At 39.8% G+C, this 14,580-nt stretch overlaps 1 protein-coding gene across 4 annotated transcripts in view; it reads left to right on the top strand.

Moving 5' to 3' along the window:
- Window positions 1-14,580, top strand: part of RNGTT (RNA guanylyltransferase and 5'-phosphatase) — a 449,575-nt gene that overhangs the window by 57,525 nt on the left and 377,470 nt on the right. For all 4 annotated transcript variants that reach the window (XM_037894454.2, XM_037894456.2, XM_043542650.1 and 1 more), the window contains exons 7-8: window positions 7,246-7,355; window positions 8,295-8,396. In XM_037894454.2, coding sequence (XP_037750382.2) covers window positions 7,246-7,355; window positions 8,295-8,396 — 212 coding nt within the window. The remainder of the gene's footprint in view (window positions 1-7,245; window positions 7,356-8,294; window positions 8,397-14,580) is intronic.

Here is a 14,580-nt window from a genome sequence, read left to right as displayed (position 1 = left end):
TATTTTTTGAAGAATTATTGATAAAGTGTCTTTTCAAGGCTCTGTAGTTCAGAATTTACTTGATATTTTTCTTGCTTGGTTTCCATCCCTCACACTTTTAGTGCACCATAATCATATGTAATATATACTGTCTTTGCAAGAGAACTCATTGTTTCAGGTCAGGGTATGAAAGTCTCAAAATATTACATCAATTAACAAAAGAATCCAAATCCTACCAGCCTTCAAGCAAGGCAAGTAGGAGACTAGGATGTATATTTTCAATTTCACAAAGCTGACTTTTATGTAACCTTGAAGTTAATTATTGAAGTAGTTTACTTTTCTAAAAAAAGAAATAATTTACCCTTCCCAACATATGGAGGGTTATAACCTATATAAACTGTACAAAATGGTGATACAAATTGTTGAGTAGTAACCTTATAGAAGATTCCTGTTTTGAGAGAAAACAATTGTATTAAGCACTCTGCCACCTGCAAGTCCAAATAAATAAATAAAATTTGAGGATTTGAAAGTACCCCTTGACTGAAAAATTCTGGAGAGGTTTTCAAATGACACAGATGGCAGTTAAGCACCTAACTCCCATTTCTGCCTTTTGGAAAACTTGCCTGTTTGGCAAAAAAATAAATAGCACTGTCTTAGTAGTGGGGAAAGGTACTATCATATTCTCTGGTTGCTTCACTACACTGCATAATCTCCCTTATCAGGAGTAAACCATGACCATCTTTCCCTATTCCAAACCATTCTCTTAGCAGAGACACTGAGACTGCACAGACACTGCATCTAGGCAGCTGCCTGCTTCCTTCACTGAACCATTCATGTACTGATAGCACTGCAGCCCAAAACTACCTCATTCTTTCATCCAGTGCCCTTCAAGTAAGTGAGTAGACAGAGTGACAGAACAAAAGCCGATGGAGCAACAAACAATGAAGACTTCTAAGTGAAACAGCCTAATTCTCTAGATCTCTTGTATAAGAATGAGAATTGAAAATGATCCCATCTAGATATGCCAAGGTCCACAGCCAAGCCAATAACATCTTGGGGTTATCGATATTCTAACCAAGTTCTTTGCTGCCCAATTCAATTGAGAACGTGTTAGAAACATTTGTTGACACTATGCCTGGTAGGTTTGGATTACTGTATTGAACTAGGGACTAGGAGTCTTTAATCACATAGATTTCTGGTTTTGTTCTGTTGCTGAACTGCAATTTTGTTTTATTCCCCTGAGCATCAGACTTGTTTTAAAGACTAAAATAATTTATAATGCATTCTGTAGGTTTGTTTTCAATATCCTTTTGACTGATATGTTTCTTAGGCTTACTGTAATGCTCAGTATAACTTTATGTATTAGGCTGGTTTAGATTAGAAGAAAAATTATGCCTGTGTTTTTATACAACTATGCAGGTAACAAATCAACTTTTTATAGTATTCTCAAACTCCTATTGTGGAGAAAATTCTCCCGACCAAAGATGACTGGATCTGGCTTCTTTCAGAGTTAGTTAATTTTTATCTGAACATTACTCAGAGGGAGTCCTTTGTGAACCACAAGATACTTCTTGCACATTCTCGGGTGAGTTTGCTTCAGCTTCCATGCTTTCAATTCCCACCTTGCAGGGAGTGAGGAACCGTTCTCTGATTGCAAACTCTGATGTTTGATGTAGCTTTGCCACGAAATCAACAGGCCACCCCTCTTAGCTAGTGCATGTGGAATTGGGTGCTTTGTGTATTTCAAAGTATACCATTATACTATTATAATATAGTCAGCAGCTTGTGTGGTACATTTTGAATGTAAGGAGAGGCAGAAATGTATTCTGCTCTAACTACTGGAGGAACCTAAGTGTGGTTTTCATTGGTTCTTAAGCATCATTAGCTCTTACTAATTTCACTTGGAAATGTGAGTGCTGTCAAGTTGTATCCTTGGCAGTTTGGCAACAACACTGTGGTCACGCACAAGATTGTCCTAGTGAATAGACAGTGTGATCTTTAATTTCTTATGAGGCGAATGAGGTTTTTTCTTCTGCGGAAACAGACATTTTAAAGACAAAAGATAGATTCCAGTTGTTGTTGGTATCAGTTTTCTGGTGCTGTAAAGTAGAGGAAAACATGGGCCCCCCTTCAAAAAATCTTGGAACTTAAGTTAAAAAACAGATCATAGGTAAGCTGCCAGATGACCTAAATATTAAAATTCCCAGGTGAGGCAGTTATTTGTTTAATTTTCTTGTAACAGAATTACTATGTACGTGGTTTAGAATTAATAGATTCATAGACTCCAAGACCGTTGTGGTCATTTAGTCTGACTTCCTGTGTAACACAAGCCATAGAATTTCCCCAAAATAATTCCTAGAGCATATCTTTTAGAAGAAAAATCTAATCCTGATTTTAAAATGTCAGTGATTGGAGAATCCACCATGACCTTTGCTAAATTGTTGCAATGGTTAATTACTCTCACCATTAAAAATGTATGCCTTCTTTTCGGTCTGAATTTGTCTAGTTTACACTTCCATTCATTGGATCATGTTATACCTTTGTCTGCTAGATTGAAGAGCCTAATATGAAATATTTCTTCCCCATGTAGATACTTATAGACACTAATCAACTCACCCCCTAACTTTTCTTTGTTAATCTAAGTATATTTAGGGTTACCATATTTGAAGTTCCCAAATAGAGAACACTGCTGTGGGTAGGGAGAGGTGGGAGAAGGGAAGGGGAGGTGTCATGTTCCCCTTGTGTTATCTGGACCGGTGATCTTCTAGGTCACTCCAATCCTCGACTCTGGGAGCCAGCCTTACCCTGCTCTACTGTGAGAACCCCTATTCTCAGGCTGTTCAAACACAGCCACTAGCGCATAAGCTGCTCCCAGCTATGTGATGGAGCGCTTTTGGCCAGCTGTTGGTCGGATTGTGCAACTGAATGATACTAGCCAATATTTCTGGTCCCAGACACAATCTTAGGAACCTCTGTCTTGCAGTGTCCAGTTATGCCTGCTGGATGCTACAAGCTTATAGAGTTTGTCAATTTAACAAAGAAATTGATATGTACCAGATTTGTTATCCCAAGGTGAGTCTCTGACATGCTTCAAAACAAATACATTGCTTCAGGCAGAATAAACAAACAAATGTAATAACTACAAAAGATAGATTTTAAGTGATTATAAGTCAAAACATGACAAGTCAGATTTGGTCAAATGAAATAAAAGCAAAATGCATTATAAGATGATCTTAACACTTTCAGTGCCCTTACAAACTGAGGGCTTGGCTACACTTGCAAGTTAGAGTGCATTAAAGAAGCCCCAGGCGCCCTAACTCCTGAGGTGTCCACACTGGCAAGTCATGTAGAGCGCCTGGACTCTGCAACTGGAGTGCTCCTGGTAATCCACCTCCACAAGAAGCATAAAGCTTGCTGCGCCCCGGCTGAAACGCCTCAGCTTCAGTGTGGACAACGTGTTGCATTATTGCACTGTGATTGGCCTCTGGAAACGTCCCATAATCCCCTGAAATCAGGTGGCCACTCTTCTCATTGTTTTGAAATTGGCTGCAGGCATGCAGATATCTCCTTTCAAAGCTTCGTTTCTGACAGCCAGCATGCTTATCTGCTCTGGGATAAAGCAAACCATTAGTGTAGAATGCTGCTGTTGTGAGTGTGTGTGCGGGGGGGCTGTCTGCTGCTCTCTGAAGTTACAAGACAGCATGATGACATGCTCTCAGCCCCCCAAAACACACTCTCTCTCCCCCCACATACACACAACACACTCCCTGTCACATTCCACCCCCTCAATTTGAAAAGCACGCTGCAGCCACTTGCACACTGGGTTAGCTACCATAATGTACTGCTCTTTGTGGCTTTGCAAGAGCTGCTAATGTGGCCACACCACTGCGCTTGCAGTTGACAGTGTAAACACATGGCAGCATTTTCCCTGCTGTGGTCTCTGAAGGCTGGTTTAACTTTCAGTGCTCTACATCTGCAAGTGTAGCCAAGCCCTTAGTGCTTCTCACCACAGGCTGGCTGGTTGCCCTTCATCCAGGTTCTCCCCTTTGATCAGTGCTTCAGTCGCTTGGTGATGGTGTCTGTAGAAGGAGGTGGAAGAGAGCGCATGGCAAACATCTCTCCTCTTTTATCATGGTCTTTCTTCCCTCTTGGCTTTTCCCCCTCTCCGCCCTTTCAGAGTCAGGTGAGCATTACCTCATCATAGTCCCAAACTGACCAAGGGAAGGGGGGTGACTCACTGGAGAGTCTAACAGTTGCTACCTAGGCCAGTGTCCTTTGTTCCTGTGAGGCAGGCTGGGTTTGTCCCATACATGCCCTGAAGAGATGTGAACTGCCCCTCTGCTCTTGAAAAGTTTGGCCTGGGCCTCTTTCCTGGAGAGTTTTTGCCTGGGCTTGTTTTAAGCCATGAGGACACATTTTCAGCCTCATAACTATATACATGAAATTACAACCTATAACATTACTATAACAACAATGCTCAGTGCATCATGAGCCTTCTAAAGACACCCAACATGACCAACTTTGCATTGGATACCACAACTTTGATTGGATACCATCAATCATATTATGAGGATGAATATGGGGGTGCAGGGTGTTCCCCTGAGGTACAGAGAGTCACAGGAGGGTACAGTTTTCTACTGTACACTTTCTTTCTTCTTTGAATATTTAACATTTTATAAATAAGTGTAATGGCCTCAAAAATAAATGTAAATCAAATGTAAATAAACCTTTTTACATGCAATCAGTCCTTTCCTACAGTGCTTCTTCCTGTTGTGCCATGCATGTTTCTCTGTGGAGTGTATCTTTCTCAGCAGTGGTTGATTGCTCATCAGGTAGCCATGAAAGTCATTACAGGATCTATTTCTGAAGTGGTACTGCACAAACAGGATCCCTTTTAGTGACTCAACAGTCAATACCATGCCACCCTGACTTCTGCGCTGCTTTCAGAGCTGGGTGGCTAGCCAGCAGCAGCTGCTGCTCTCCAGCTGTCCAGCTCTGAAGGCAGTGCCACTGCCAGCAGCAGTCCATAAGTAAGGGTGGCAAACAAGTAAACGTGAATGCCACTCATAGGGCATGTTTGGAATTGTAGTTTCAGCAGAATCAGTGTTGGAAAAAGGATGAGCAAAGAGAAATCAGACATTTGTTCATATTTTAAAAATCCGCCCAGACGGAGATCGGAGGACCAAAAAAAGCGTTGTCTGGGAAAACCCAGGCATATGGTAACCCTAAGAATATTGAGCTCTTTGAGTTTGTTTTCTAATCCTTTAATCAGTGTCGTGGCTCTTCTCTGCATAGGTCTGGCTGAAGCAGTGCTTCTCAAAGAGGGATTTGAATGGAGAATGATAGGGTTATAATGTTTTATCTGCTGCATTTCATGTTTTTAAAATGAAAATTCAGGTCTCCAGCAGTCCTTAAATGTTCTGACTGTGATCACTGAAGCTGATGTTCCCCAGTGACTTTATTAAATACTGTTCCCTGATTTTTTTTTGAGGCCACTGATTAGTATTGAATTCCAATTAATACTGATTTGAAGAGTTGAGGGATTGTAGTGTTCTAGTCTCAGAATCAGGCACAACAGAATCAAGGTTATCAAGTTCAGTATCTGATTGGGAACCCTGGTGTGCCCAATGAAGACACTTGCAGTGAGGGTAAAGCAAAGCTTTAACCACTTTTATTAAGATAGTAAAGACAGAAAAGCTGCAAACCCCTTAACGTTAACTTTGCATTACTGTTATATTTTTATCTCTTGTACCCCATTCCTTGCGTATGCTCACATATTCACACCCCTTCTTGGGGATCTGATGGTAAGAGGCAAATTTGCAGCCCTTTTTCTGGCATGCCAAACAAGTCTGATGGTCCAGATCCAGATTAAGATCGATTGACCCTTCTTACATGGTGCTCGGCCTTATTATAGGGCCTAGAGGTTGTCATGAATATTCATTGAAAGGCCCAACCCTCCTTGTCCACCATAAAGTTAGGGGAGGGATATCTTAGTGGTTTGAGCATTGGCTTGCTAAACCCAGTGTTGTGAGTTCAATCCTTGAGGGGGCCATTTAGGGATCTAGGGCAAAAATTGGGGATTGGTCCTGCTTTGAGCAGGGGGTTGGACTAGGTGACCTGCTGAGGATCCTTCCAACCCTGATATTCTATGGTGCTTTTATCCTATTGGTTAGTATATTAATGATTTTAGGTTATTACCATATACATCAATTTGTTGCCAAGGCAAGTTTGCGGTTAAGCATTTGCTAACATTTTATCCTAAAATATTTTAAACTAGTATCAGTTCAGTGTTTCTCCAGTTACCTGGTATTATTTTGTACAAACTCCTCCCTTAAGCACATTATACCCACTTGCCCAAAACTCAGGGTGACTGTTGGGCCATTTATTCTATGCCAAAGTTCACGGGCCTCAAAGCCTTATGCTAACTGCTTAAGCTGATGCCTTACAGGATACAGGCCTGTAGTTTCCTTGTTTTTACTGCTAAGTAAAATAAAATGCAAAAAGCTAGCTCTGTGGACTACAATACATATTAATAACTTTGTTAATTTGACCTTAACTGCCTTTTGTTCATGGGCACTAGATCTCTGCTGGAGGAGAGCAGTAAGGTAGATTTAATCTGTCATCTTTTTTTCTGGGCTTTTGCTATAAAGTGGCAAAACAACCAACCAAAGAAAAAACCTTGTAGCTGTGTAATTGTTTAAATTTTAATTAATAAACACCTCATCTGATTTCAGTTTTTCTAGAAGAACTCTACCGTGACCACAGTCCTAACCTGACAATTTTGAGGGCAATATGACTATTTTGGTGTATTTTAGAAGTAGGGCCAAATAAGACCTGTAATGGAAACTGAGGCCATGTCTACACTTACCAGGGAATGATGCTGTTACGATCGATGTAGCGGGGGTTGATTTAGGGGGTCTAGTGAAGATCTGCTAAATCGACCGCAGAGTGCTCTCCGGTCGACTCCGATACTCCACTGGAATGAGAGGAGTAAGGTAACTCAACGGGAGAGAGTCTCCTGTTGATGCAGCGCGGTGTAGACACCGCAATAAGTCAACCTAAGCTATGTCGACACCAGCTATGTTGTTCACTACCAGGGTAAGTCTGCACTACCAGGGTAAATCGACCTTAGTTTTGTAACCTTAAATATCAATGACTTTAAATCTTAGTCAGTCTAGAAGTCCGTGTGTACGTGAAAGCATCAGTTTTCTGAATTGCTTTTGTGATAGATCTTAAATTCTAATTGCTTTCTGTATTCTTTTTTAGGGTGCAATTTTCTTGGAAGGAGTGACAGTTAAACGTGTAACCCAAGTGACAACTCAACCAAAGTTAAGAGAAATACAACAAAAATGTCAGCAATTCTGTGGATGGGAAGGGTATGGGAAAAATAATTAAATTAAAACTTTTTTCTTTGAACAATCCAAAAATTCAATATTATATTCTTAATTTTGTGAAAAGTCAAGCAGGCAGCTATTATTGGGATGGACAGTCATCCGCCCGTCCGTTCCCTCCCCCCCCCCCCCCCCCCCCCCCAAAAAAAAAAAAAGGGTAACCAGAAATATTCAACAGTAAAACTATAATGGCCTACAAAGAAAAGAGAATGATCAGCTGTTATAATTTAAGAAACAAGATTCCAGAATCATATTTCCAGGGTCAGATAATAAATTATGTTCATGTTAGCCATTGCTACACAAATACCAAAGGCAATAGTTTGGTCTAATCATTATTTTAAAAGTTTTGGGGGAGTTTTAGTGCACATTAAACTAAATAACAGTGGCTTGAACCAGGCAAAAAATTGCAAGTTTACTTATACAAATATCAATACACATCTGTTCTGATGTGCAAAACCCTAGTTTTTCCATTTCTTGGCCTTTCTGATGCACTCATTGCTGGTTTGAATTTGTACCTAGCATTGATGTGAACCCTGGTTTAGTACCATTTCTAGATGTAATCCAGAATTTGAATGTCAGTTTCCAGAAGTGAAAGGCTCATGGAATATTCACAGTACCACTTAGTTTACAAATCTAATAGCTTAGTAATAAGTTCAAACAAACAAAGCAAAACACTTGCAGTTTTGAACTCTTGAGTAACTCAGGCTACTATCATTTGTTATACTCAAAAATGCTTTATGTGCTTATCAAAAACTGGGTGCCTATTGTAAGAAAAAAAAACCCTTGTTATGGAAGATGTTCCAACTAAAAGTTAACCTTGTAGAAAAGGTAGTGTTAACTGTGTCTCATGCAAGATTGATTTGAGAAATACATTACCTTGTATGGATACTCGTAGAGTATTAATAAAAACCCTGCTTCTTTTAGGTCTGGATTCCCTGGAGCACAGCCTATTTCTATGGACAAACAAAATATTAAACTTTTAGAGCAGAAGCCATACAAAGTAAGCTGGAAAGCAGATGGCACTCGGTAAGTTTCATATAGAAAAAAATTACATAATTCACTGGTACATAAAGCAAATTGTTTTGATGAGCAGTTTGTATGCTCTTTGGAGTGTGAATTTCTGCCTTGTGCAATGGAGAGGCATGTTTTGTTTTGTTAAAGAAACAGTCAGCTCTAAAAAATTGAAGTTCTAATATAGTTTGCTATTGTACATAAGTTATGCTGAAGCTTGATGTCAAGCCTCTTTCATCTGGGATGCTTTTCTACAGACTGAATGTTCCTTTAAGTGTATTTTATTTAATGTTTTTGCTTTAATTTTTGTCCTCCCTGAGTTTTGCCTGTTGGTAACCAGCTGGGCTTGGATACCATGGTGATGAGTGCCTTATAATAGGGGTTGTCTGCACTTAAAACACTGTAATGCTGCACCCGTAGCAGTTCAGTGAAGGCGTTACCTACACCGATGGGAGGGCATCTCCCATCGACCTAGCGCTGTCTACATCAGGGGTTAGGTTGGTTTAACTGTGTCATTCAGGGGTCTGTATTTTTTACACCCCTCAGCGACATAGTTATACAGATCTAATTTCCTATTGTAGACCAGGCCTAAGATAATGTACAGTTAGAAGCTTAAAGGAACTCAGCTTGGTAACAAAAAAGTTATACCTTATGGTACACAGATAAATCTTTATTTTTAATCTGTTCTTCAGTTGCTGACATTTGAAAATTTTATTTACTTTTCCTGTTGACAATGCATTCTACTAATGATTGGAATGTCATAATTCTTCAAAGGTATTAGTACTGTAGTCCTGTGTTAGAATTGTAATTGTTTGACTCGTCAGCATCCTTCTGATTGAACAGTAACTTCTGTTACATGTATTGCAGTGTTAACATTCTTTTAGTAGAGTTGCAGGAATAAATTTTTCAGTCTGCATTTGTGTGCAAGACTTGTATGTGTAGAATGTATTTTTGACAGTTGATCTACCGCTGGATAAAGAGAGAAAATACCTCCTCTCCCCCTTCTGCTGTTGGAAGTTGTATAGGGATATCCATTTTAATTCACTGTGCTCTGTAGGAAGAAAGTTACAAGAGCAGTTCAATTGAAGTGGTTACAGAATCAGTAGAGAAACTAGCTAGCATCATGCATTGAAAATGCTTGCAGCTACCATTTCCAGACAACTCATCAATAATATATAGTGAGCAAAGTAAAGCTATTCTGTGTCTGGCATTACAAATCAATGCAGACTATAGAGGGCATGTCTAGACTACAGGAACTACAGCGGCACAGCTGCAGCTATACCGCTGTAGCACAATAATATAGACACTTCCTATATGTATGGATGGGGTATTTCTGTTGATGTAGGTAATCCACACCCCCAAGCAATGGTAGCTAGGTCAATGGAAGAATTCTTCCACAGCCCATAGCTAGTTTGATCTAAATTTTAAGTGTAGACTGGAGCAGGATAAGCTGGAGTTTTAAATTTTACTTTCCCCAAGCTAATATATACATGTGGTGAACAAACCTTCTTAAACATTAGCTATTTCCTGTATTTTGTTGGGAGTGTTCGAGAAGTGGAAGGGGATATGAAAAAGATTCTCTCACCACTGTATTCCATATGAGAAGTAAAACACTGCCTCCCTTAGAAGCCATATAAGAAATGATACAAGTAAAATGTAGGAATAAAAAAAATTAATCAATAAGCAACTAAATAATCAGATCAGTGAAACTGACATGGTGACTAGTGCTGAAGCTATACTGTGGTCACACTTGCAGTTAATTCTGGTTTGAAATAGATTCCCTGACTCTAAAATGGTGGAGTGTTGCTAAAATTAATAGCTATCAAATAAGAAGAAACTCCATAATGTACCTGTGTGTGCACTGGGAGAAAATTTCTTCGTGACTTTCGCTGGTGTTCTGTTTATACCTTGAATAATAATTTATTGCTCTTGTAATCTTTATTATTTGGCATTTATATAGCAGTAAGTGCCTAGAGGGCCAACTAGACTGGGGCCCCACTGTACATTTGTCTCAATTTGCTTTTTAAAAACCCTGGGAAGTCACAAAAAACTGTAATAAAAGAACATTATGCATTATGATAGTGTTTAATTGCATATTCACATACTATTTGTTATATGCGGTGTTGTTGTAGCCATGTCGGTCCTAGGATATTAGAGAAAGAAGTTGAGTGAACTAATATCTTTTATTGGACCAACTTCTGCTGGTGAAAGAAACAAGCTTTTGAGCTTACACAGAGCTCTTCTTCAGGTCTGTAGGATTCCTGCCTCAATCACTGCACAAGATGGATAATGAATGAGGCAGAGGATTGTAAGGAGAGGGTATTCTCTTCTGTTTAAGTTATTGGACCGAGTTCCAGGAGAGCGGAGTTCTTTTCCTGGCTCTTCTACAGACTTTCCATGTGATGCTGGACAAGATGGTCACAACACATTGTGACAGTGTGTGACTAGCCTAAGGCTGACTCACTACTCTGTTTATTTTATAAGGGTCCCCACATGGGGTAAATTGACAAGGTAATAGTTTAAATACTAAGTGATTAACTAATTAGCTGGGTGATTCAGCTGAGTGATCAGCTGACACAGTTAAGAGGCAGGAAGAGACAGGGAAGACTGGCAGGAAGGGCTATAGAAGCCTGAGATCTCACGGAGGTGAGATTTTTCCCTGCTCTTGCTCTGTGCCTTGGTAGTTGGTAAAGAGTTGGGGAAAGACCTTATGCTTTGGGGAACAAACATTTATAAAGCATTTGGTGTTGAACTTGCCACTGGTGTGCATGGTATGCACAAATGGGACCAATTTAAGGTTGCACCGGCACCTGGACTTTCTAACAGTATTCCCCTCCTGCCCCCCCCCATGTAATTATCTGTCTAGGAGAGGGGAAAAAGGAGCCGTGATTTGGCACTGTCAAAAATATATACACAACTGAGGTGTCTGAGTAATGAAGAGGAGTAGCAGCAAAATACTATGGGTAAGAAGAATATAAGAAATGAAGAAGAAATTGCCAGCTCCCTTTAGTTCTAGATGTTATGAAAGAATGGAAAAATTCCTGGATCAGCTATTTAAGTTCAAAGTTACAGGATACTGTGTTCACAGAGGACATACATTTGAGCTCTAACAGTGAACTGATTGCCCCACACACATAATAATGGGGCATGGTCTCTATTCAAAGGATGTGCAGATGTTGCAGATACTAGCGAGGATAGAGAATTAATACAAAAAGAGAAGTTATAAATAGGGCTGTCAATTAATCGCAGTTAACTCACACGATTAACTAAAAAAAATTAATCGTGATTAATCGCACTGTTAAACAGAATACCAATTGAAATTTATTAAATATTTTTGGATATTTTTCTACATTTTCAAATATATTGATTTCTATTACAACACAGAATATAAAGTGTACAGTGCTCACTTTATACTATTATTTTTTTATTACAAATATTTGCACTGTAAAAACGATAAACAAAATAAATAGTATTTTTCAAATCACCTTATACAAGTACTGTAGTGCAATCTCTTTATCGTGAAAGTGTAACTTACAAATGTAGATTTTTTTGTTACATAACTGCACTCAAAAACAAAACAATGTAAAACTTTAGAGCCTACAAGTCCACTCAGTCCTACTTCTTGTTCAGCCAATCGCGAACAAAAACACATTTGTTTACATTTATGGGAGGCACTGCTGCCTGCTTCTTATTTACAATGTCACCTGAAAGTGAGAACAGGCATTTGCATGGCACTTCTGTAGCTGGCATTGCAAGGTATTTACGTGCCAGATATACTAAACATTCATATGCCCCTTCATGCTTCGGCTACTATTCCAGAGAACATGCTTCCATGCTGATGATTCTGATTAAAAAATAATGCATTAATTAAATTTGTGACTGATCTCCTTGTGGGAGAATTGAATGTCTCCTGTTCTGTTTTACCAGCATTCTGCCATATATTTCATGTTACAGCAGTGTTGGATGATGACCCAGCACATAGAATCATAGAACTGGAAGGGACCCCGAGAGGTCAGCTAGTCCAGTCCCATGCACTCATGGTAGGACTAAGTATTATCTAGACCATCCTTGACAGGAATTTGTCTAACTTGCTCTTAAAAATATCCAATGATGGAGATTGCCCAACCTCCCTAGGCAATTTATTCCAGTGCTTAACCACCCTGACAGTTATGAAGCTTCTCCTGATGTGCAACCTAAATCTCCCTTGCTGCAATTTAAGCCCATTGCTTCTTGTCCTATCCTCTGTGGTTAAGAAGAAATTTTTTTCTCCCTCCTGCTTGTAACAACCTTTTATGTACTTGTTCATTTTAAGAACACGTTCACAGCAGATTTGACAAAACGCAAAGAAGATACCAATGTGAGATTTCTAAAAATAGCTACAGCACTCGACCCAAGCTTTAAGAATCTGAAGTGCCTTCCAAAATCTGAGAGGGACGAGGTATGGAGCATGCTTTCGGAAGTCTTAAAAGAGCAACACTCAGATGCGGAAACTACAGAACTCAAACCACCAAAAAAGAAAATGAACCTTCTGCTTGTGACATCTGACTCGGAGGATGAAAATGAACATGCTTCGGTTTGCTCTGTTTTGTATCGTTATCAAGCAGAACCCGTCATCAGCATGGATGCATGTCCTGTGGAACGGTGGTTGAAGCATGAATCTTTAGCACGTCTGGCACATAAATGTCTTCCGACGTCGGCTACCACAGTGCAACATGAGCGTCTGTTCTCACTTTCAGGTGACATTGCAAACAAGAAATAGGCAGCATTATCTCCTCCAAATTGTAACCAAACTTGCTTGTCTAAGCAATTGGCTGAAGTAGGACTGCGTGGACTTGTAGGCTCTAAAGTTTTACATTGTTTAATTTTTGAATACAGTCTTTTTTGTACATAATTCTACATTTGTAAGTGAGCACTGTACACTTTGTATTCTGTGTTGTAACTGAAATCAATATATTTGAAAATGTAGGAAACATCCAAAAATATTTAAATAAATGGTATTCTATTTAAACACGATCAATTTTTTAAATCGCTTGACAGCCCTAGTTAGAAATATCAGTAGAAAAATCAGATTTGCTATATAGAGCAGCAGTGCAAACTATGGGGGTGTGATTTCTAGTCTGAAACAGCACGATGTTAAAGTGCACTAGGGAACAGCAGGATCTACTCAGACCAATTAATGAGCAACACATTAATCCGCCTTAGAAATCATACCTCCATAGTGCACATTATTCCACCATGTACCCAAGCAGCTAGTCAGTAACTGTCAGTCTCTGGGTCTGCAGCTCCTTTTAATATGGCTCTCCTGGGGCCTGACTGGCTCCCTGCAGCCTTTCCCTGATCGGCTATCTACTGCACAGTCTCTCTAGACCACTCGGAGGACTTAGCTCCACTGCCCCTTTCCTTGGATGGGTGTGGCAGGGGGCTTCTGGGCCTAGTCCACCCAGACACAAACATGGACAGTGTTTTGTTTTTGTGCTTGAACCCACACTGAATGCAGATCTCCAGACAAGTAAGTATTTCAATATGCAGGTCACTAGAGAGAGGGGCACACACAAATCTGCATTTCTGGAGATCTATACACAGCAAGGGACAAATTCTGAACTCCCAACTTCAATGGGACTATTTATTTATTTAGGATTTAAATGGCTAGGGATGCTTAGACCCCCTTCCCCCAATTCACATGCTTAAATGCTTTGCTGAACTGGGGCCTTTGATACTACAGTAATAGATATATCACAAATTAGGTAGATAAGTAGGATTTTGCTTCAGTGTTCAAAACAGATCATCAAACATACACCTGGAAAGAAAGGACGAATTCCAACTCCCAGATTTCAAATCCTCTCCTACTGACCAACGCCCATTCCTGCCCTACCCAGGCTCGCAACTTGCTGTCTTCCTATTGAAGCCATTCATTCCATGGAGAGGTTTCCAATGTTAGTTTCATTACTTTCCTGCTTCCACTGAAGTCTCTTTGGTGACCTTACTGTAATTCTCAGTAGACAAAGCCCAAATGCTACTCTCTCCCTCACTGAAAGCATGCTGTGTCAATGACAGACATCACAGATCTCTCACTTCTGAAATACCTTCAGGTAATAAACACACGCCACTCATACATGTACCTGCGAACATCCCTCCATGTTAACAGGTCACACAAACTTCTGTCACACTATTTCCCTGTTCAGAGACACAAAACCCAACT

The sequence above is a fragment of the Chelonia mydas genome, chromosome 3, assembly GCF_015237465.2.
Source record: "Chelonia mydas isolate rCheMyd1 chromosome 3, rCheMyd1.pri.v2, whole genome shotgun sequence".
NCBI lineage: Eukaryota > Metazoa > Chordata > Testudines > Cheloniidae > Chelonia > Chelonia mydas.
This window is presented reverse-complemented; position numbering and strand designations above follow the sequence as displayed.